Source organism: Brachycentrus maculatus, unplaced genomic scaffold (genome assembly GCF_059751285.1).
Source record: "Brachycentrus maculatus isolate JH-2025_06_01 unplaced genomic scaffold, ASM5975128v1 h1tg000055l, whole genome shotgun sequence".
In the NCBI taxonomy this organism is placed as follows: Eukaryota; Metazoa; Arthropoda; class Insecta; order Trichoptera; family Brachycentridae; genus Brachycentrus; species Brachycentrus maculatus.
The window spans coordinates 6,049,659-6,074,764 of record NW_028280809.1 but is presented as its reverse complement, the minus strand read 5'-3'; the positions used below and the strand labels follow the sequence as shown (position 1 = coordinate 6,074,764).

Below are 25,106 nucleotides of genomic sequence, written 5' to 3'. Positions count from 1 at the left end.
ATCTATATTTAATAGAAATGCAAATGTTCGTTTGTTTGAAATCTAATCAGTTTTTACCGCAATGGCAGCGCCGTCTGTTGAAAGTTTCTTCAATACTTGATTGCTTTAATACTTGATTGCTTGACTTGCTTCTCGACAGGTGCTTATTTAGCATTTTCAATGTTTTCGATAGCTAGTTTTAAATATCGGTATAAATATAGTTTATTTACATTTTTAGCGATGTAAATAAATAATTTACGAGTTTTTCAATTATGATTTTTTTTAAACGATAAAGTATAATATTGTTACAGTCAAACTAAATACCAGATATATTATTATGAAAGTGGTTAATCTTATTGTGCTATTTTCGACATGATAATTCTTAAAATCTATTGTGACACGTGTTTTGAAGCATTCTGCATCATTTTCAAACATCGTACTTTTATATCTTCTGTTCGTACAATGATTTTTCTCTACGTTCCTATGATGAAATTCAACTTATCCTAAAAAAAATATTCCTACCTGATTTTAGCAGTAATGTGGGTGAAAATAAATAATAGTTTGTCTCGTAACACATTGTAAATCATACGCCTTAATCACTGTGTTTGAATTATAGCACGACTCACCTTTTCCCGATCGTTTTAATTGCACCGAAATGTGTCGCGTTTTTTCATTCTGAAATTACAAATATAATAATTAATGCAATAAAAACGTCCCACTGCCAACTGGGCGGACAGGGGCGACATCCAATAAGGGAATACGGGTTCCTTGTGTAAATTCTGTATGTCAACTCGGAATGATTGTTTGTACAGATTAATTATTTATTATTGTTCAAGGGCCTCGCCACGGTCAAGCCGTATTCTCTTAGTTTAGTCGCATAACTTGGTGACTTACCAGATACGCGGACATGCGTCGACATTATCACACTCTACGATGACACATTTTAAATGTTTCATGCGTCACTTCAATTTACGAGTAAAACGTCTTATAAAAAAATATTCGGTATCATTTGATGTATTTTTTTCTTCAATATTGTCGTCATGGATGCAAAGAGTCTTTATATGTATACAAACGTCACTGTATTTTTTTTAAATTAAAAAATAACTATTTTCTTAAAAATAGTTTATTTGTCAGTAAAATGGTACTAGTATTGTATTATGATTTTTTTAATATTGATTTTGCTTTATATTTATACAAACGTCACTGTATTTTTTTTTATTAAAAAATAACTATTTTTTTAAAAATAGTTTATTTGTCGGTAAAATGGGTATTGTATTATGATTTTTTTAATGTTGATTTTGGTAATATAAAGTGGTGATCCTCAATTTTCCCTAAAACAAGTTTTTTTAAACTTTATATTTGGAGAGCTCATTCGAGTTGATTAATCGTTTTAAAAAGAAAAGTACGCTTTTGAATTTCACTTGGTTAAATACATAATAGTGGTGTTTACCAAGTAAAATTTAATTAAACATTTATAGATCAATATTACCAAAAGTGAATGCCGAATCAGTTGAAGAAAATACTTACCCACTTTGATTGAATTAACATTTTATATCAACTATGGTATTTAGTATCATTTATTATTCTAGACATGTGTATCATATGTTTTACATAATTTAAAGATGATTTTATGTTTTTAGTAAACGTTACAATTTTATGGTATGAAGAAGGTCGAAGTTGAGGACGATCTTAAAATTATTATTTTAATTTAACAACTGTGTAAAACCAAAAATGATGTAGATACTTAACTAACTTTTCCCTACTTATATGGAACGAACGATCAAGGATATCTTATGTAAAAATAGATTAGTTATAATGGAATAAAACGAAAAACCAAAAACGTGAATTTTCTATTTTATTAATATTTCGGTCGTATTTTTGGAATGGACAACGATACATCTTTATCGTCTTGCTTATTTTATTGGTTATGTATATTTTTAGTAATATGTATTTTTGACAACGATGTTTTAATAAGGGCTGGGGAGTCTAGCCCGCATGGGTAGGCATACAGAATAGAACGCCACATCACTTTGTCTTTGCAAACATTCTTCGCCTCGCATATCCTCACACATACCTGTCGATTATATCGTCGCCTGACCCGACCGCTTTCAAGTATTGGACATACCCGATCATGCCAAGTTTTCCTCAGTCTTCTTCTGCTCTGTTTTCTAACTACATTCGCATCATATATTTGTTTTACAGTTCTTTCCTTACTCGTTCGTTTCACATGTCCAAACCATCTCAACACACCTTGCTTAATTTTATCGATATTAATTTTATTGTTTTTATGATTATTGATTATTAGGTAAATTTATAAAACGCGATTTTGAACACGGGAATCTGTCGATTCTGTCGAAAATGCTTCGCTTTTTGACCGAATTCCATGCCATAATCAAGACCGTTTAACGGTAAATCACTCAACACTTTTTATAACCGAGATGACCCATTTTTCTCTCGCGTGTTGATGATATTATTATGATTGTATACAGTGTCTATTGAGAAAACCTTTTAATAATTTATTTATTGGATTCTTCGACTTTGATCAAGTGATTATGGTAAGAAATTTTTTAGATTCGTTTGCAATGCAGCGCATTTTTGAAATGATCAAAGTTTTTTTTTTTTAAATCAACGCCTTTGAATTAAAAATGTAAAATGTTCTTTTGTTATTTTAACTTATTTTATATTAATCAACGTAAATTTATTCAATGCGTTTTCTGACCGCTAAATCGTCATTCTCCTGGCTAACTGTCGTATCCGCTTTTGAATACATTTTGCAAGACAGCGTTTTTTGTTGTTTTGTGTTTGCGGATATTACCGTTATGTTAACTATGTTCTCGGGATATTATCATAGTTTATTTTTTTAATGGGTTATTATGACTTTATTCATCGTCATGTAATATTAATATTTAAATGTTATTTATGTGATTATTATTTTTGAAAAAAAAAAATACTCGATATCAGTCAAACGGTAAAAGATACAGGTTTGAGACTCGGTGAGCACATGCCCGCTTAGAAAATCTAATTTAAAGTTCCACATTAAAATTCCGCAAAAATGTCAGTTACGACACCCAGTCAGGATAGCGACGGTATGTTATTTCTACTGTTATGAAAATAATAGCGTTATGCAATAGCTTAATAATTCGAGGTACCTTGCAATTCATCATTGAAATTGGGTTCATTACAAGTAACATATCGACGTGCCCTAAGTAAAGTGCTCTAACTACATTTTTGTCAATGTTGAGATATTTGGTGTATGTAATCAACTGACCGTTATCTACAATCAAACAAAAAAAATATATACAAATAAAATTACGCCTAGTTTTCAGGCGTATAAGACGCTATCTACATCGAATTTTGACAAAGAATAAAGTTTTAAAACGATTTTAGAACAATACATTATTTTATCGTGTTTTTAAATGTATAATACTAGTTTTGAATTTCAGATAAAACCGTTAATTAATAAATAAAAAAATGTCGAAAAAATCTTCTAAGCTCTCTCCTGTAAAGTAACCGATTTGCAGATAGAGTACTTTACGTAGGGGCCGTCGATATAACAATATTCCTTTCACCCTCAAATAATAATATGCGTTATTGAATTTGTAGTTTTTGCGGTTTACTTTTTGTGACCTTCCACAATAAGTCAGTGTGTAAAATAACCTTACATCAGATTGATTGATTCGCGTAATTATAAATTATAGCGTTAATTTTTAACGCTTACTGTTTAAATTCCGGTTTTGTATGTACAAAAATTAAATGAGTAGGTTCAGAAAAAACGGAATATATCTTGGTGCTAACGAATACTTTAACCTCTAAGCTGCTCGATTTCGAGTGTCAAACTTTCCGCCCCGTGCTGGATTATTTTACATTACAATATTTTTGACAAAAAAAAACATATTTTTGCCTATTTTCTGTAGTGAAACTTTCGGATATCCATCATAGATGTTCACAGTATACAATGCACTTTACTTATTATGTTTTTATGGTGTATTTACACAAAAATATTAACGGACTCGCGGCCTAAAGTATGACGGCTGTATAGAAGACGCGGCTGTCGTATCTGCGGAGCACGAGCCGACCGGAAGTATTCACGATAAAGTTGACACTAAATTAAAAATAATTTTGATATTTTATGACAATAAATCATAGAGAACTAATTCATCCATGCCTCGAACCAAATTTAAGTGCAAAAAATTATCCATAGGTGTTGATATAAGTACGTAAAGTTGAAAAACGACTATGCATGCGATCCGCAGTCAACGGTACTTCTATAAAAAACGACAATAGATGCGATCCGCAGCTTACGGGTTAACTTTGTTTGCAAATTGCAACACATATCTAGAACTTCTTATTCAGTTCTTTATTTCTTTGCAACTCTTTCTACTTCCAATGTGCCCCTTTAGCTCATTTGATCGGTCTGAATGTCTTGTAGGAAACATTCTACAAGAAATTATGTATTCAATAAAAAACTCATTTTTAATAATTACCAATTTAATAAAAACTTAAACTTAAAAACAGTATTCTATTACAAACACAAGCTTTCAATTTAAAAAAAATGATTTTTAAATTTCGTTGTGTAATCTCTCTGCTTTAAAATTATATCAAATCCTCTCAGCTCTTTGTCTTCGTCAATTACATATTTCGAATTCCTTTGATATGTTAATATACAACAATTAAAAATACTTCTGGGATTATAATAATAATTTTATGGATCGAATAATTCGAAGTTCGAGTCGTAGTGTTATTCGATTATTCGAATAAAAATAAAATTAATATTCAAGAAATGGCCTTCGTCGAGAAGTAAGAGTTGGTTAAAAAAATCGCTTATAAATTTGAAATCATGAATTTCTTTTACAATTTCTTGCCAACCTTTTTATAGGTCGACTACTAATGTTATTATTATACTGTTAACTTTTATTTCGAGATTACTAATCGAATAATAATTTTAGGTTTCGACTGATTCATTCGAATACTTTTCAGTGATCGATTATTATCCAAACTGATGGAATTATCGAACAACTCGATTATTTAAATTCGATTCATCCATCACCACGAAAAACGCAATTACTTTTTATGCTTAACATTTTTCACGGTCGACATAATTATGATATTTATTCGACATTATATATCCTTGCCTTTTGAGGCGATCGAGTATATTATCTGCATATGGTTTCAAATTTCAAATAATGTAAATCCATACAAGGCGTTGTAATCAAATACTCCTCGAACGTGTGATTCTGTCATTTATCAATGTCAAAGTATACGGCGTAAATGTTTTATCTCCTTCTAGAATTAGACTCATCTAATGTGAAGTAAATCCCGCGTTTAATTTTTCGCGTTACAGTAAAACACACACGTGGAACTATGTTTTTTTACTATGTAGGTACACAGGATGTTTTAAGCGGCAGTGATTCAACGGGAGCAAATCATTTATTTAGCGGTTTAAGCGCACGATTTTTATTATTTTTGTACGAATTAATTAGTTTTGTACGCTTTATGCTACGTATCTAATATTTTTAAAACCTCTCAAAATTCAATCTATTTTCCTCTGACAATTATCGTTGAATAAGTAAAATTATCTAAATAATGTAATTTATTCTATCTTCTTGTTTATTAGAGATGCGACGAATTAGTAACGTTTTTTTGTATTTTCATTAATTTCTTTAAAAACAAACATAAAAAAATAACTATAAATACAAGTCTACGTAATCGGAGGGCACATATGACTAGATGTATGGACGTGAAAGGAGCTAGGAGTGTATGTCAGGACAGAAGAGTGGCGTTCCATCATCCCAATAAAAAAAAACCTTCGCCTGCATTAAATAAATAGTATTTTAAGCGCAAACACGACATAAATTAGCAGAAATATTCGTAATAAAAATACATTATACCTACGAGGGTGAAATTTCACTTAAAATTACTTAATAAACAAATTTAAAAACATCGAACTTTAAGGTATCATAATTAAATTAATTAATAGAGCAACACAAAGTTGTAAATTTATTTACTTAAAAATATCTCGGCTTAGCATTATGAATCCATGTTTATTTCAATTCTACCTTATATTTGACAAAATAAAATTTTAGGAAGATTCTGGCACGGCCGCCCCATAGTGCAATGTCTAGTTCTATACGCGGCTGTATCTTTTCGCCATTTTTATGGCTTTTCATCCCTCTTTTGGTTTGTCGAGTGCTCGGGAATTTGGCAGCTTTCCAACTAGGGGCAATATCCTTACTTGAATTGGAGATTTTTCTTCTCGAAGAGGAAACATTATTAGTTTCGTTAACTATATCCGACTCTTTGTATAAATGTGATATTCATATTGTAGCAGTTTTAAATTTTATTTATTACATTACTTTACAATTACAATGATTTTAGCAGATTACCAGACAAACAGCTAGTTACAAAATGGCAAATATTCAACCATATTTGCGTATTAAATACACAAGTATACTGACTGTTCAACTGTTTTTACATCCATAATTTTTCAAATATAAATAGTTATATACAAACATAAGTATTTAATATATTTTTTGTAATAAGTTAACCTCATCTATAATTACGTTCGCCTCCGTAGTTTAATGAATAGCGCGTTTAACTACCGTGTTAAATACCTCGCATTTGATTCCCAGATGTGATCAAAATAAGTAATAGCGATTTTTCTTCTTTACTTGTTTAATATTACCCTGGACTAATACAGGAAGCACAGGATTGATCACCTTACCTTCATTTGTTTATTGGACAATTTATATAGCGCCGTTTTCGTGAGAAATCATGTACGTTACCATTAGTATAACACTGCGTCAGTGCGATGCAGTGCCCTGTGCATCACCGGGCGTAGATAAGGATTAGAAGAAGAAATATAAAAATTACGAAATAAAAAAAATTACACTCTAAATATTTTTTTAAGATTGAATTCAGACATATTTTATTTTCTTCGCTGATAAATCGATAATGTTTCGAGAAGTTGGACACCAAAAATCAAATTATTTATTATCATCGCGTGTATTTACAAAATTTTGATGTTTCACATAAAATATTTGAAATAGATTCGCGTCTTGTCACGAATATACGAATCTAACTGTAATATTTCAGCCGTAGTACAACATATAGGAAGGTCGGCCGCTAAATTCGTCCCATTATCTATCATCCAACTTTATGGGCAGTGCCTTCGCCTCGATTCACCTCGTTTCATTGAAACGTACAATTTTGTGGGAGTCGGTACCTACGGCACTGTATAATCGAATGATTTCGCAGTTAATCAAACCGACTTTGTAGACTTTTGTACAAAACGAGCGTTTTTATGCGTCCCTGACCCAAATCTGCCAAAATAACATTGTCTAGCTGTCATACATGCATTGCACCTCTACCACAAATGGTTGCCGACTATTCGCATCCGGCCGGAACAACAAATAATACGTCTGATGCTGTTAATGAAATAAAAATAATAATAAATATATATATTTTTTTTCTGTTTTTTTTTTGTTTGTTTTTGTTTATACTTTTGTACAAGCACTCTCTATTTTCAAACAGCTGTACATGTAAGGTTCAAGATTTGACCAGTATCACCAGTCTATTTTTGGTTTGGTTGGAAGATATTGTTTCTTAGTAATAAGATAATTTACATATATTATGTGAAAGAAGATTAAAAATTAAATAAATATTTCGATAACATTGAATCTAAAGATTGGTCAAGATTAGGGAATTTCAATTTCAATTTTAATTTTATATTAATACTTTTATTTTAATTTTTTATAATTAGCATTTTTTTCAAAGACATTTCGAAGCCTGTAAAGATCCTATAACAGCTCGAATAAAAATAAGAATATTTTTAAGGCAATTGTACATCTAACAGTACGCAGAACGAATATATTTTTTTTACATATTGCCAATATTCAAATAATGAGATGTACAGAAATTGCGTATTACGAAAATTATTTGAAAAAAAACGCGCTTCCTTATTTTAATATCACTGTGCTCCATTTTTGAGTGAATTAAATTTTCGTGTTCGGTCATTCAGGCGTATAATTTTACAGAGAAATCGTGATGTCGATTATTATTTATGGGGTGAAATCACCGTGGTTAAACTGTTTTTATGGTTAAAGTTTCTATTTTGTGCATATAAATATATCTCGGCCCATTTAAAAAAAATACATACTTATATATTTTATTTTATTTGTATTTTAAGACCTATCGCAAAATTTCTCGAAATAAACAACAACAAAAATCGTTGTCATTTTTTATTTTGAAACGAAGAAAAGGCTCTTTATTTTTTCCGCAAAATGTTTAACTTTTGTTAAAAATCTATTGTTCTCTATTAAATTTTTTATTTGTTGCTGATACCAATATCATACAAATTATTTGTACCTTTGCTCTATTGCCCAAGAAGTTTTCAAAAATGTTTCGACTATTTATTTTATTTTATTTGGTACTGAAACTAATACCATAAAAATGATCTGATTTCTCAATTTCTGAAGAAAAAAAAAATGTTTTTCCTTTTTTTGTTGGTTGTTGCTGAAACTAATACCACAGAAATTATTTGTAACTTTGCTCAATAGCTAAAGAAACTTAAAATAAAATTGTTTTCCCCTTTTTTATGTTGTTGTTGCTGAAATTAATACCAGAGACATTATGTCTAGTATGTATTTATATTTTTTTATGCCTAATATTTTTTTGCATTTTCTTCCAAATGCGCTTTTTAAAAAAATGCTTCACTCTAACTTTCTATGGCTTTGCTAATATCATCTATCGAATCGGGTCATAAACAGATTATAGAGAGGTATCAGCCGCATTTACATATCTTAGGGTGTATCCACCAATATCCACCAATCTTTCTGACTGTCCCAACAGGTGACAGGAACTATGACATAGATAGATGTTCGACTGCGAAACTGCCATTGTGGCTTCGATTCTCGCCAATTGCAAAATGACTTCGAGAAATATCTATTTTCAATCAGTCTGGGTGTTATTTTTCACATCTACCTTCCTTTTCCTAACTATCTTACCTGCTAACAAGCCTCTAAAATAGAGGCTTTGCGGGTTATTCCTTTTGCGGGCGCATACTGTCGGGTTATGGTCCTGTGGTTAGTGTCGCAGACTTTGAGTCAGAGTTTATTAGTTCGAACCCACTCTACCACAATTCCATACCTTTTTCTAATAATGAGCCGTTAAGGCTCACAGAAATAGTATGAAATTAAAGTATTTTTGTAAATAATAAAAACACAAATATTTCTTGTATAAAAGAAATAGTCTTCAAGACTACTCTTCAACAAATTTATGTATTGTAATTTATGTATTGTAACTGCAGACAGTTGGTAGAATTCCATATTGAATTGTTGGGTAATATATCCAAAATTAAACAGGGTTTATTTGGTTTAATTCTACATTTATTTATGTATATGTTAATACGTGACGCGTTTTGTCTTCTTAGGACATTATCAAACACTGCCTAAAAATATTTACAAAATGTCCTTACATACTAACATAACTTAATAGTAATTATTGTTAGTAAATAAGGACATTTTGTAAATATTTTTAGTCAGTGTTTGATAATGTCCTAAGAAGACGAAACGCGTCACGTATTAACATATACATAAATAAATGTAGAATTTAACCAAATAAAGCTTGTTTAATTTCGGATATATTACCCAACAATTAAATGATTTATGGCCCGAATCACCACTTGATTCAGGCCATGCTATAGAATTCCTATACCCTGCAAGGCATGTCTAATACTATCGCATTTTGAAGCCGACCAAAATCTGCGAGCATTTATTAAATTGAGTTTATTTTTTTAATTAATGTTTTACTTAGTAAATACCACTATTTCTTAAAATCAACTGTGACACGTTTTTCGATGCATTTCGCATCATTTTCAAACACCGTATTAACTAAGTAAAACATTAATTAAAAATGGATGGATTTTACCACAAAGTGACTGCCGAATCAATTAATGAGTTTGTTTTGTTTGCAGTGTTCAAGGACCCGGCTGCGTTTGATTACCTGCTCGCGTGCGGTACCGGCGGCGCCGGCGGGGGCCAGGACCTGTGCAAGGAGAGCCTCCTGGTGAGGTTCGACCCGCTCGTGGGGGCCCGGGGCGCTCTGCCCACCGGGATCAGGCCGGGCAGGCAGGACCCGCTACCCGCACCGCCCAAACTGGAAGGTATGTGACGAGCACTCTTGTTATTCTCACCAATTTTACTATTACTATCATCACTGATGTTACTGTCACTTTTTACCATTTAACACATTATAGTCGGGCGCTTCGAACAATAGACTCTAGCCTACAGCGGACGTTTTTCGCGATTAGTGCAAAAATATATTGCTTTCCTAAAATTTACACAATTTCTAAACCAAATAATATTTTCGATAGAAATTTTCAAAAAAATCATATATGACATTTGACCATCAAAAATAAATTTAAATCATAATTTTTAATTAGGTTTAACATAACAAAGAAAATCTTTTTATTTCCTTTTCTTCAATAACGTTACAGTAAATGTTTTTATGAAATATAATATGATTTACTCGGTCAACTAAAATATTTTTTTCGTTCCAATTTTTGTATCATGCACTCTATATCTATTTATACAAACATATTACAAAATAAATGTTTGTCCATGGCAATCTCTCATATCATTTAAAATGCCTTATTGGCCAATAAAGTGTATCACAAAGGCTATCTCTCAACAATAGAATAAATTGACAAAACAATAAGTATAATATCATTTACACTATTTTTTAAAGAGGTCACATTTCTGTTAAGTGATGAATTTATTTGTCCATTAAAATTGAATATGAATGTGATTTACACAACACACCTAATTAATATCTATTAATGCAAAGTGGCAGTTATTGAAATAAATATTGAGCAATTGTCCTATTTCTCAAATGTTTAGTATTTTTTTTCATTCAGTCACTTCGTCATATGAGGTTTTGTCTGTACTAATTCAGTGGTTCCCAATCAGTTTTTTCCTGCATACCGCTTCAAGAAAGACCTCAAACTTATGTACCCCTTATTGCGAGGATGATAAATAAAAACTGAAGTCTATCTTTTTTCCAACATTTATAACTAACTAAATATATAATCTAACTTACCATCACGCCGCTTCACCTCAGGGGTAGGCAGAGAGAATAAAACCTCACACCACTCTGTCTTTGCGAACATTCTTCACCTCTTCCACATTCATGTATCTGCACCAATCATTCCAAATGGCAGCTTTAAAGTATTTGACAAACTTGATCATGCCAAGTTTGTCTCTGCTAATGTTTCCAATTGAATTTGCCTCATAAATTTTGTTTTACAGCTCTCTCCTCACACATTCGTTCCACATGCACAAGCTATCTCAACACTTTAATAATTATTATCAAAATATGTATTACTGATTGAATTATTTTAGAAACACTGGCTTAATTACCATAATATGCTCAACCAGTTTTTTCTTAATAATTTTTCACTATTTAAAAACTACCTTATTGATCATTGTTTGAAATCATTATTTTTTGAATTACTATCACTCGATTCGTTTGTAAGATGGCTGACGAAGCTTCTTCATTTGGGTGGTTTTTATTTACAAATTCTCCCTTCAAACACAAATGATGACAAGTGTTGATGCAAAATAGTTAATAGGATGCATTTTGACATCGTTAAGGTGTCTGCCATCCCACACAACTTTGATTTACGATCGGCTAAAACTATTGGTAACTTTTTTTTACCATCCATTATTTGGTGATATTTCATATAATTGTTTTTAAGTATGCATCATTAGTTGTAAGGTACTGTCAGATAGAGTTAAATTAAGTTGAGTTCTAAAAACATTTGCCAAGGGTTAAAAAAAATGCTGCCCGATAATATATCCTATCTCTGTAAAAATTTTGTCCATTTAAAAGGCTCGATGTATTTCTATTAATACGATTGCGTATCCCAAGAAGATACACGGAGTGTTTGTAATTCTCGACCAATCATTTATACCCTCGATCTTGTTTTGTACTTAATATTTATTAATGCTATTTCAGAAGATGCAAGTACTGCTAGTGGCCTAGCAGAAAGTTGCAGTTCAGATTCCAGTCTATGTACCAGTAACGCGGAGCCAGCTAAGATATTGGGGTATGCTATTTTTACATTTTTTAATTAAATTTAATTATTTTAAAAAAAGAGAAAAAAACAGTAAAAAACAATAAATTTTTTACTGTTTTTTCTCTCTTTTTTTTAAAACCTGCAAAGCGGCTATTTTAGATGCTTGTTTGCATGTAGGATAGTCAGAATAGAAGGGTAAATATGAAAAATACATCACAAACACCCAGACCAATTGAAAATAAATCTTTCTTGAATTCATTTTGTAATTGGCAGGAATCGAACCCGCGACGCCAGTTTTGCAGTCGAGCTTCAACCCAATGCTATAACAATTGATTGGTCTGAGCATGATGAGCCAGGAGCCAATTTATCTGTTTTATTTGACCGCTGTGTGTTATTGAAAGCTTGATAAAGCAAATTGAAAATATTTATCGTGAAAACAAAAGAGTGATATGTGTTTTATTCTTCATTTATTGCATTTTATTTTACACATAAATTAAGTTACCAATACACAAAAAGGCTTATCTTTGTTGTACAAGACAACACCCAAATCCACATGATATGCATTTTTTAAATAATTCTTTTATGTATTTGCTACCCATTCAAAATTGAAACAAAAGTAATGATTCTGAAATACAAAAAAATATTAGATTGAGTTTATACTGATTAATAAGGGTAATTCAAAATTAAATCTAGTTAATTGATTAGTCTCTCAATATTTTGTTTTGAAATGGCCTTTTTCACAGCAGAGACGCTTTTAAAAAAAAATTATGCAAGATCAGAGTAAAAATAACACCAAAGGGAGAAACCCAGATTTGTGAGCAACAATTTGGACACCCAAAATGTTGTGATATTATGATTGTATATAATTTGTCATATAAATTTACTAAGGTATTAAACATAAATACATTGTTGTCAGGCGATCTTTTCATCAACCCGACCCTAATAATATTGAGACAGTCTGCCGCCTGACCCTCAGTATACTAATCACATGTAACTGTAAACCCAATTCCGATATGTACAATGTTTTTTGGCGTGTCCCGCGCTTTACCAAAAGGGAGCAAATAGAATGATTATAAGCATATCCTGCGCTTTACCAAAAGGAAGCAAATAGAATGCTCATAAACGTATCCTGCTCTCTACCAACAGTATGCAAACAATATGTTAAAACAGTATTTTTAAAATGTGATTACGAAAACTTTAGCTCTCTAAGAATTTAGCTATCATCTTTACTAAAACTTAAGCTTTTAAAGAATTTAGCTATTGTCTTTACTAAAATGTTCATAGATGCTAAATTCTCAGATACATCCATACATTTCAAATAAATAAATTGGTGAAATCTGCATTTTTCATTATTGTTAAATTTTCCAGTACAATGTCATCCATCGAACAGAGCCTGGGCGCTCTTTCCTTGCAATCGCAGGGAGCACAGCAGCACAGCGCTGCCAACTGCAGTACGCCGCCTCACAGTGTCGCCACCAGCGTTGTTAATGTCATCAGCCAGCCAACTGAGAAACCTACCCAGGTACATACCCTCTAAAACACAGAAATAAATAACATCATTCTTTTATATTTTGAACCTTCCGGATTGTAGTTTATCGTTGAATTTATAACAATAATAAAATAATAATGGTTAAATATTTTGACCAATGATTTTGGAATTGACAGGTTTAGTATATTTCAAATTAGTTCTAAGATTTGTGTCAGGATGGCCGGATTATGACATTTTCATTAGTAATATTTTTTGGATAATTTATATGGTGCTATTTTCGTAAAATACTACCTCAAGGGCACTTACAAAAACATGGATTGTGTTAGGAAAATGATAATGATAGATAAAAAAAACGAGTCTAGGGAAGTGGAGTTAGCGTATTATTGCCCCTTCTCGGTCTTCTTGGGCTGGAACATAGCCAAGATGTTGGGTACGACGCCTCCCTTAGCGGTGGTCACGCTAGAGAGCAGCTTATTGAACTGTTCGTCATTGTGGATGGCCAGCTGCAGATGGAAGGGGGGTGATCCTGGTCTACTTGTTGTCTCTGGTGACTCCCAACACCTCGAATTCCATGATGGCGGTAATTTTAGACATTCTATCAGTATGACAGATATGTAAGCAAGTAACAAATCATTTAGATAATGAAATTTTCTAGTGACTTGCATAAACGGTGACAATATGTTATATTTAATGACAACACGTATGGTTGTTTCAGGTGGTGACCCCCGCTATAAGTACAAGACAGCAATATCCATCCACTCCGCTTTCATCCAAGAACGCCGCAACGCCAGCAAAGGTATACAAACGACCTTCAACTTTTGTATATAATTTTTTATTATGACATTCACAAATGAGTAATAGCCGTAGACCTTTTTGATTACATAATTAACATTAGACTCTGTCCTTATTTAGTGCAATGTTAGGTAATGCATCGAATCCTTGAAATACTTAATTTAATAATCTTTCTTCAGTCGTTGAAAGTAGTTAATTTTTAAAGTTTATTTTGCTTTTAATTCCAATTGCCTTTTTTGATCTCTTCACAAAAAAACGATAATAATTCACTGACCAGTCATTGATAATAATTTTATTAACAAAACAAATGTGTGGTTTCATTAACCTTTTGAATAATTACAGTAGTAAAAATTTAATTTCTTCTAACTTAACATGGTTGTTTTGTTTTGCGATTTTCAGATTCATATTTAATGAAAGAGTAAAGACATTTGTGTTTATTTTTATAGTAACACACATATCCTGGTGACAATTTATAATATTATACCTACCTCCAAATATATTATACTTTCAATGTTGTTTTTTTTATGTAATTAAAAATATAAAGCTCCTTAAATCACTGTCATCATCGTTATTTATATTTTTACAAAATAATAATTTTTAATTTTCTTTATTCCCAATTTGGGAAGAAACTGCACAAAGCAAATACAATACTCAAGTAAGATTTGATGCTATTGCATTTTTTAAAGATTCATTTGAGATAATATTACGATAACCCACAAAATTGTATTAAAATCAATCATTTTATGTCAATGAAAGATCAAATACCTGCCAAAATAATAGTTTTTAATAAAAATCTCAACACCATTTGTAATTCTACAAAAGTATGTTTTGCTATGCCATAATATGTTTTTAAAAATTGATATAATATGTTTTAAATCTTGACAGTAATATAGTAAAATTTAAGAGTAAAAATTATTTATCTTATCTTTTTGTACGTATGTAAAAATACAACATATGTTAAAGATATTTGGAGGTAGCCTTAATAATTGCGGGACTGTAGGAAATAAAATGTTTAAATGACAAGTTATTAAAATTGTATCGGTGAATGATAAGGACACCGCGACACACACACACTGAACAACCTCACGCCTACTACTGTACAGATACCCCTTGTATACACAGGCCCGGTTACATGATGCACTACCCTGTGAAGGTGCTTGTATGTTATGAACTCTATTTCAGTCGGTAACGTCGGCATTGGCAGCGATTGACCGCCTCATCAGCTTGGGCGCAACGCCCCCGCCTCCGCCAGTCGTTGTCCAACCCAAGGTAACTTACACACGAGAGGCCATCTCGCTTGCAGCTTGTACCCCGCCGTGTGCCTCTGGCTAGCTATCCACTTTATTCCGTGTTGCTCGTATCGGCGCAGTCGCCATGGCCAAAGAAACCATTTTCAACAACTAAAGCACTCTAATGATCAATCGGCAAACAAAAACACATTATAATATCCGAGTTTCTCGATTTAGCCTACTTACACATTAGAAATTTTGAGTATCCAAATCTTTTTAGTATGCTTATACTAGATCTTTATTACGATATAGATATCTCAGCAAAATACACTTTAATATCCTTATCTACTGACACTTTGTAAATTTTGAGTATCCAAATTGTTATAGTATGCTAATACAAGATTTTTATTACAATATAGTTATTCAACTCAACAAAATACACTAATATCCTTAGTTGTAAACTAAGTCTGAAATTTTAAATATATCCAAATCTTCATAAGATGCTAATATTAGATTTTTATTATAATATTGATATCTCAACATAAGCATACAAGTTTTATTTTAATTTTGATGGAAGTTGCAGTAATATCGGTTCAAAGTTGATTTAAATAAATGTTTGATCTCATGTTTAAATGGTCAAAGATACATATATTGAATTCCCATTAATGAGCTGAATGGTGGGTGATATTATCAATCAAGAGATCACTCAAAGAGATATCTTTCCTCTGTAAGAATTTTCGTGTATCTGTTGAGATATATTAAATATGTTACAAGTCTAAGTAACAAATGAATTGATTGATGACACAATTATTTTAACAAACCATAGTTAATTTTATTAAATATATATATTTTCAATATAAATTACTAAATATGATCAAATTTGATATATCTAACGTAGAATAATCCAACTTTTTAATGTGAGAGAGAAATATCACTATAGGGTAGTAAACATTATTGTGTCATTATTTTGGCCGCCTCCGTAGTGTAATGGTCAGCACGCTCGGCTACCGTTCTGGAGGTCCCGGGTTCGATTCCCAGGGGGGTCAAATAAATATTAGTGATTTTTTCATTGTAATATTTATTCAATATTACCCTGGACTGGTACCTGAAGCGGAGGGCTGATCACCTTTCCTTCATGTGTAAACGATCAAGATAACACTGCATTTATATGACGCAGTGCCCTATGCACCATTGGGGTGCGGATAAGGGTTTTATTAAACATTATTGTAATTGTTAGCTTTTCTAGTTATAAGCCTCATAAATCGAAATTTTATAGTATCGTCATATAATTTATATAGAATTCTCACACTAACAAATTAAATGCTACTAGCCTAAAAATAATAAAGGCCTTGATGAAATTGTTTGCAGTCCATTAGTTGTTTCTTATCATTTACTTGTTTGTTGTTGAATATTGTTTCTTTACCGCCAGTCAGTCAAGCATAGACGCAGACAAACCTGTATAATTTTATGCTTGTTGGTAATGTAATTAAAATTTTGTTACCTTTATTTATACAGTATTTAACTTTTCTTCATTTATATATTTATATAATTAGTTTAAAGTTTCAAAAACACATTTCGGATGGGTGTTTTACGCCTGCGGACCGCTAGTAATGGGATTTGATAATTATGTACATATAGTTAACACCTTAACAATGAGATTGGTAAATAATATTCACATAAAAACATTAAATATGCATTTCCTTCTTTTCTGGCTTGAAATGAGCGCAGATTTTAAAAATTCCCGTCCTTAAACATCAATCAACTGAATGGGTAGAAATACCTTTCCCTTCCGAAGTGTGTTAATTATGGTTTACATATATAATCGTGAAAACTTTTTTTTTAAAGTAATTCTTAAAAGTAATCAAAAGAGACATTTTTATATTTAATTACTTCAAATTTCAAAACAATGTGATGCATGTTTACGAAATTTATTTTGACACATTGTACTGTGGAATCCTCTTATTGCTTATTGTTATCACTTTGGTCCCAATTTCTTTTGATAATAATCACTGGTTGATGTCATTGAGAATATAAATCAAATAAATATCAAATATAAATCAAATACATGTACATTATTATCATTTACGTATAATTTATTCATCATGTTATATTACATAAAGTAAATGGCAAATCAATAAATAAATTATCTTATCTTTTATTGTAACTTTTATATTGCAGTCTATTATCTCGCTCAATTGATATTTTCGTTAATTATCTCTACTTTATACATTTGTTTAAAAATTTCATTAGTTATTTTTTGTCATGACTCATGTCCAGACCATTTCATTAGCTATGTTGGCAACATTTTTGTATATATGAATGTAAATATATCAAATTCTCATGTGAATACATTTTCTGGTTTGTGGATACATTCAAGGTGCTTACTAAATTGGTTTAAATGTATTATATTTAAGTGGTATGTATGTATTTTCCGCTGATTGCTTCTGCTTTTTATATCCATACGGTTTGAGCTTACTATATTATTCATTTATACGTGGTATGCATGCTGTATTCATCACATGTTGCACACAATGGAATGAATATTCAAAAATCATGTCATCAATCATCATTCTTTAAGGATTATGTACATATAGGATGTTTTGATAATACAGTACAAGTCTATTAATTTTGAACTTTTTAATGAAATTCAAGTTACTAATTCTACAATAGTTTTGAATTTTCAAAAAAGGCTACGTGCCATTTCAAGCCTTTTTTTTTTCCTTTTTCTAAAGTATATTTTGCTGACGTTTTTATCAAAAAAAAAATTAAAATCCAACTCATCAAAATATTAATAACAGTACACAAAAAAGGTTTAATGATTTTATCAAAATCACTTTTTTTTTTACATTGTTTCCTATTTCATATATCATTTATCAACAGTAAACATGTGGAGTTTTTCGAAAGATGTACTTAAAACATTGATGTCTGTATGTTAAGTATATCCATAGCACAAATGAATAATAGGTAATCTCTCCCTCACTCATTCAAATGTCACATGGCAAGAGTGGAGAAAGACCTTATTTATTTGATGTAAAAATGTATTTTCATTGTAAAGCTTCTGTTTCTGCCTTTATTTTAGTCCCAATAATTGCATGTGCTTTTATATATTTAATTTTTTATTGTTGTTATTTAATTAATAAATGTTATCATGTTAATGTTATTGTTATAACTAAGTAAGAGATTAAATTTCAACATATGTATTAGTACACTGGTTTTGCTCCACAATTCAAAGTAATATTTTTCTTAAAATACTGTGTATGATCTCTGTCAGCAGTTGCTGATAACCAAAAAAAATCCTACTTACGTGGTATTTTGACAAAAGTATTATTACATCGTATTTTGCCAACATTACCAGGGCATCGGTATTTCTGTCGATAGTCAATCGAAGGCAGAAAATGCAAAGGCAAATAGCTTGTGTTAGCAGTAGCCAAATATCTATGCACAAGATGATTTTACACTCACAAAGTAATACCATTTTAATTATGAGAAAGTAATACAGTGAAACCCCTGTTTTACATTTTTAAGGGCCTGAAAAAAAAACTTGGATGAAGGAAAAATGTAAATGTGGGGATATACATTTTATTTATTTTTTCGGAAAATCAATACCTAGGAGGTATTGAATTTTTTTTTTTTTTAAATATTATTATCATGAGATTTTTTTCATACTAAATGGAGGGAATGTATAAATAAATATATTTTTTTATTTCAATTGTTATGACCAATAAAATGAACGAAAAACGTAAGCAATGATCGTGAATAAGGGTCACAAATCGAGCCAAAAATTGAATGACAGGATATTTTGAGCGTAAACAAAAAGGGTAAATGCATGTAATAATAAATGTACGAAAATATATATTGGGACTGAAATTATTGCACGTAATTTGCGAGAAAATGTTAAATTCGGGGATGTAAAATTCGGGTTTCACTGTATTTCAATACAGTTTTTTTTTGTAAATTCAGCTGGAATCACGCGGAACAGAATTTTCACATGCATTGTCACAGAATCGTAGCCCGATAGTAATGTTCGGACTTATCATTATTTTCATTTCTAAATGCATGTCTGTTTCAGGAGCCAGACATGGACCCCCGTCTGGTAGCGGAGCTCCAGTCCGTGCGGGAACTCCTCAGCCGCCAGGAGGAGGAGCTCCGGCAGTCGGAGGAGAGGGCGTCCTCCCTGCAGAAGCAGCTCAACGACGCAGTCGCCAGAGAGCAGTCCCTCATCGATAGGGTCAATGAGAAGAACAGAGATCACAGACAAATGGAGTGAGTTTTAATTGGAATATACAAACTCCATTTGTTCTTCTTGATGCTGGTCTTACCCTGATGGTCACTGCATTAGTTTGTTCCTATGTTATCCTTGAAGTCTTAATCCTGGAAATGATCCCTATAAAGGAGGCCGAACCATTACTAAGAAAATATTTGCCATTTATTATTGATTCTATCAGACACTGGACTATTCACCCTACGGATGATACATCAATATTATAGGTTAATATATATTAAATATTAATATTAAATACTGATTTTTATAGTCTACTAAATTGTATTTTATTATTAAAAACACATAAAAATTAAATTAATGACAATTGATTCGCTTCCTTATGGCATTTTCAAATTAATCATTGTCACGAATTTTATTATTATGTGTTTTTTAATAATAAAATACAATTTAGTACACTCTAAAACTTGGTGTATGATTTAAATATTTAATATATAAATTAAAATAGAGTTCTATAAATTAAACGTCAAATCTATAAATAATATTATAGGTGTCTCAACTTGAGATGATGAAACATCTATCATGTACATGAGAGAAGATCGAAGTCTCAGCATCCCACGAATTTGGATGGCTTAAGTGATCACGTTTTACACTTGTGTAGCATTCACTATTGTGCCCATTATTGAACATATATGATGAGACAACCATTTAAATATAAAAATAAAATTGTTACTGGTGTGGAAATCACTAAAAAATATTTCATTGATACATAACATAACAGAAATATGCGATATCGAAGATGTCGTTAGGGGAAGGCAACAAAGAAAACAATGGTATGCGCGTGCATATGAGGAGAGTGGAATTATCTAGACTCGGGGGGGAAATGTGTGGACATGGCGTTGCACGTCCAACCCCAATGTAGACGACTCCCGGGCATGCCACCAAAGAGATGGATTGACAGCTGGGAATCGACATCGCAGGAGGCTAATCCCTCAAAAACAGGCCACATGGCCAAGAAAAAGAAGAATACAAATAATGTAAAGGTGAAGACTGACCGGAGCATTTCGTTGTAACAAAGCGTCGTAACATCACTCGCGGCGAGCATCTCCGAGCATCCGAAACTATGGATGGAGCGCTCGGCTCGGTGTACTGACTGCCTGAATGCACGAAATGCTCCGGTCAGTCTCCACCTTAACAACAAAACGTAGTAAGCTCATAGTTATTTAGTTGATTAATTTTTATTTCTTTTCTTCTAGTATGGTAATGGAAGAGTATGAGCGTACCATGTCGCAATTTATCGGAGAGAGGGAGTCGGAGAAGAGACAGTGGGTGGAAGAGAAGGCGGCTCTCATCAGAGAGAGGGACGAGGCTAATTCTCATCTCGCCAATATGGAATACTCCTTCAATGACATTCATGCGTAAGTATTGTAAAATTACGTTAAGCTCTCTCTTTATTAATGATTTGTTACATTTTAAATTCATTTATGAACAAAAAACTGCAAATCTCTGAATTCTATTTCTCCAGTATTAAATTCTATGATAAATTGTTCTCAACTGCTGCAACTTATAAACATTCGAGTAACTTATAGAACAACTCACTGTTTTATTGTTGTCAAACTAAAACAAACTATGGCTTGCAGATGCAAAGATGGGTAGATACCCATGTGTGGAATTCAATTTCTTGCAAACAGTACTAAAAATCATATGGATATATTCAACACTAACTTCACTCATTTCAAACAGCAATGCCTAATGTATCTAAATTTAAACGACATGTGAATATAATATTCTTACGATAGCTTTGTGTGAAATTTTTTCAACACATTTTTTGTATTAATTTTATTATGCTATGCTTACTATTTTTACCCTTCTATGGATCCATTTTAAATTATTTCCTTATATTGTGCATGTAAAAGCCTTTCTGGCGTATGTACCGATAAATATATAATAAGAATTTTCTCCAGTATGCACAAATTTCCCGATCTGAGTCGATTGTCTATAAACTCTTAATGTATTTTGCAGTAAATATGAGCGTTGTAAAACCATGGTCCAGGGATACAAGACCAATGAAGAGGTCCTTAAAGAAACTGTCCGTTTGAGTGAAGAAGCGTCCAAAAAGCAATTGGAAAGATACGAACAGTTCCGTCAGCACGCCATGAGTCAACTTGAAATGTAAGTGAAGGGTTTTTCTTTTCTTTCTAACTGCGCCCAATGGTGCAAATGGTGCTTTATATATTGTATTGACGCAACGTTCCCTCCACTAAGCAATGGTACAGTACTAATTGGAAACAGAATGTGCGAAAGAAGATATGCAGTTGACAAAAAATTATGAGGCAGTAGGGCATAAAGATCTATTAGATTTGGTGGTGTCTTATTTAGAAAATATGACAGGATGAATAAGACAAAAAAATGAACTATGTGATAAATCTTAATTGATATAAGATATTGAATCCATTGTGTCTATTGTGTTGTTTTTAAGGATTGACCTTATTAATTTATTATATTCTATACACATTTACTATAATTTTTCAGATATATAAACTGAATATGCTACAAATCCTTGAACATAATAGGCAGGGAGAATTTTTATTAGCATCTAATAATATATATATTTTTAAAATTATAATAATAATAAATGGTACAGTACAAATGATCATACATTTAGTTTTACTCGGCAAAACAGCAAAAAAATTATAATAATATTAAATGGTACGGTACAAATGATCATACATTTGGTTTTACTCGGTAAAGCACATGAACTGTTTAGAGTCTGCTGCATCTTCATCTCTTTAAGACTAATTTTAATCATTCTTTCTGTTTTGAAAAATGGGGACATTATTCTGTTTCAGAGCCAACCAGGAGATTGACTCGGTGAAGAGATCGAGCCAGTCGGAAATCATCAAGCTGCAAGCTATGCTTAAGAAAGCCGACATCCAAGTGGCGTCGCTTCAGGAATCCTACTCGCAGAAGGTCAAGGACATCGAGGACTTGACGGCTATTTGCGACGACTTGATCCAAAAGGTCGGCTAAACATCTTCGCGATGGTGTTTTGCTTAAGTAAAACCCGACCATTTTGAAGATAGTGCGAATCCCATGTGACAAAAGACAATCGTTATCAAAAATATATATATTCTGTCGCAGAATCAATTTATTATTGATAATATTTATTGGAAATATTTTTGCTAGGATTACGTGGTTCTAATACATCCCGATCAAGTGTATTTGATATATAAACTCAGTGAGATTTTGAAACACTATCCTGACAAATTGCCACCGTATGGATGTTATATATTTTTATGTAAATTATATTATTGTTTTCTTAAACCACTCAAAGTGGTCGACTGCTATATGGCTGATCACACTTCTGAACCGAAGGACGAATGATATAGCTGATAAATATTATTTCTGCTAATCTTTAGTTTTTTTCTTGAATCTTTCTTAGGTATTACGATGAGAATAATTAGCTAATTTTAGTATTAAAATCTGAGATTTGTGTATGTGTTATAAATGTCGATTCACAATAACACGAAGATTATATCATAATGTTTTATCTTATATTTATTTACTTAAAATTTCTCAATATTACCGCTATTTATTTTCCCATCTTGGTGTCATTATATACAATATATTAGTTGTTACATAATGTTACTGATATTAACGATTTGTGTTACTAAATTACTTATGATTTGATGCTGTTTATGTTGGGTTCGTGTGACTCTCATGTAAATAGTTGATTGCCGGTCCATTTTGTATTTAGGATTATTTTTTTACCAGATCGAGACGAGGTTGCTAAGAGGGAAAATTTAAACCCGTAAATTGCGAGTTGAGTTTAAGGCAAGTGTAAGAGATAAGAAAATGCGTGTTATTATATTTTTCATACTCCTTTTTATCGTCAAAAATGTAAATTGCTTAGTGCCTGTACATTCCATATTACTGGAAGCGACCGAGCGGACTCGGTGCTGCCAGTTTTGGTATCATCTTCACCGCTTTATGCGTCTCGAGACAGAATCATCGCTTGTATCACGAGTTCATTCGACATCTAGTCTAGTACTTGTACGTGTTGGATAACAGCGGTAAACCTGTTTCTCAGTGTTGCTCAATCCGTGCAATACCATAACCCAAATATTTAATGAAACTTAACAATTGTATAGAGTTTTTTTAACTCCAGCATGGCTGCATAACTAACACACAAATATAATAATTTAGTTGGCCTATTTTTATATTCTTATGTTGCCATATAATATGGTAAGAAAAATTGTGTAGTTACACCTGTCAAAAATAAATACATCATTTTTTTAACTACCTCTTTTATTTTTCTACCCTTCCTGATGTAACCCCGAGTGATGTTTGCCATTAAGAACTTAATCATCAAGGTAATAGTGCCCCATGCACCATTAGGTGTGAATGAGGATCAGAAAAGTAACAATAAAATATTGTTCTTGTAAAAAACAGATTCAATGGTTTTTGCATGTTTATGTGATATGATTTTTCCACTAAGAAATAATTAATACAGTGGAACCCCAGAAATCCGAACTAATAGTGCCTGTTTGGATTTGGAAAAGTTCAGATTAGCCCAGAAATTTGTAATACAGTACATAATACTTTACAGTATGTATAATGAAGTACTATACGATGTTCTTTCTTTTAAGGTATATGCACATTATTTTCTACTTTTTACTTTTCAATCTAATATTACAGTATGTGAGTAGCAATACAGGTACACTACTCGGCTGTCCAAACTTAAACACAGAAAGGGCGTTTGTCCAATACACATGATTTCACCGTCCGGCAGTCCGGTTTTGAAAAATGAAAACGACTATGACAGTTTAGCGTGATCGAATTTACGCGCAATGTGTTCACGCACCGATTAAGAGCACCAATCCGAAAAAATATGGACAAAAGCACATGGCAATCCAAGCCAATCGTCCTTTTATAACGCTTACTGACGTGCCGGACGGTAATATTCCATGTAATTCCGTGTAGTGGACAATCGCCTTAAGGGACATTTTTTTGATAACGTTTTTGGACCTAGTAGAATCTACTTAGTCTAAAAACACAAAAATCGTCTTTAAAAAAAAGTCCCTTACTGTGTTTTGAGTTTGGACAGCCGTAACTGTGTATGTATTTTATTAACTTTTCGATAGTTTATATATAAATAATAATTTTATGTAATGAAAAATGTTCTTCAGTCTTTGTGAGTTTTTAAATGTTTTCCTATAAACGATTTTCTTTTTTGAAAAGTCTTTTTTGAATTTCCCGGATTCCACTGTAATATATCGCTCACTCCTTTCAAGAACGTCATAAATCAAAAATCGTCAATTTTCA

At 31.8% G+C, this 25,106-nt stretch overlaps 1 protein-coding gene across 1 annotated transcript in view; it reads left to right on the top strand.

Moving 5' to 3' along the window:
• LOC148311954 (uncharacterized) overlaps window positions 1-24,080 on the top strand; it is a 61,044-nt gene extending 36,964 nt beyond the window's left edge. Inside the window, exons 6-15 of the mRNA XM_088278255.1 lie at window positions 9,950-10,138; window positions 11,992-12,082; window positions 13,421-13,574; window positions 14,257-14,337; window positions 15,516-15,602; window positions 19,632-19,825; window positions 21,038-21,199; window positions 21,804-21,953; window positions 22,631-22,802; window positions 23,556-24,080. Coding sequence (XP_088134381.1) covers window positions 9,950-10,138; window positions 11,992-12,082; window positions 13,421-13,574; window positions 14,257-14,337; window positions 15,516-15,602; window positions 19,632-19,825; window positions 21,038-21,199; window positions 21,804-21,953; window positions 22,631-22,802; window positions 23,556-23,588 — 1,313 coding nt within the window. The 3' untranslated portion in view covers window positions 23,589-24,080. The remainder of the gene's footprint in view (window positions 1-9,949; window positions 10,139-11,991; window positions 12,083-13,420; window positions 13,575-14,256; window positions 14,338-15,515; window positions 15,603-19,631; window positions 19,826-21,037; window positions 21,200-21,803; window positions 21,954-22,630; window positions 22,803-23,555) is intronic.
• Window positions 24,081-25,106: the final 1,026 nt, after the last annotated feature.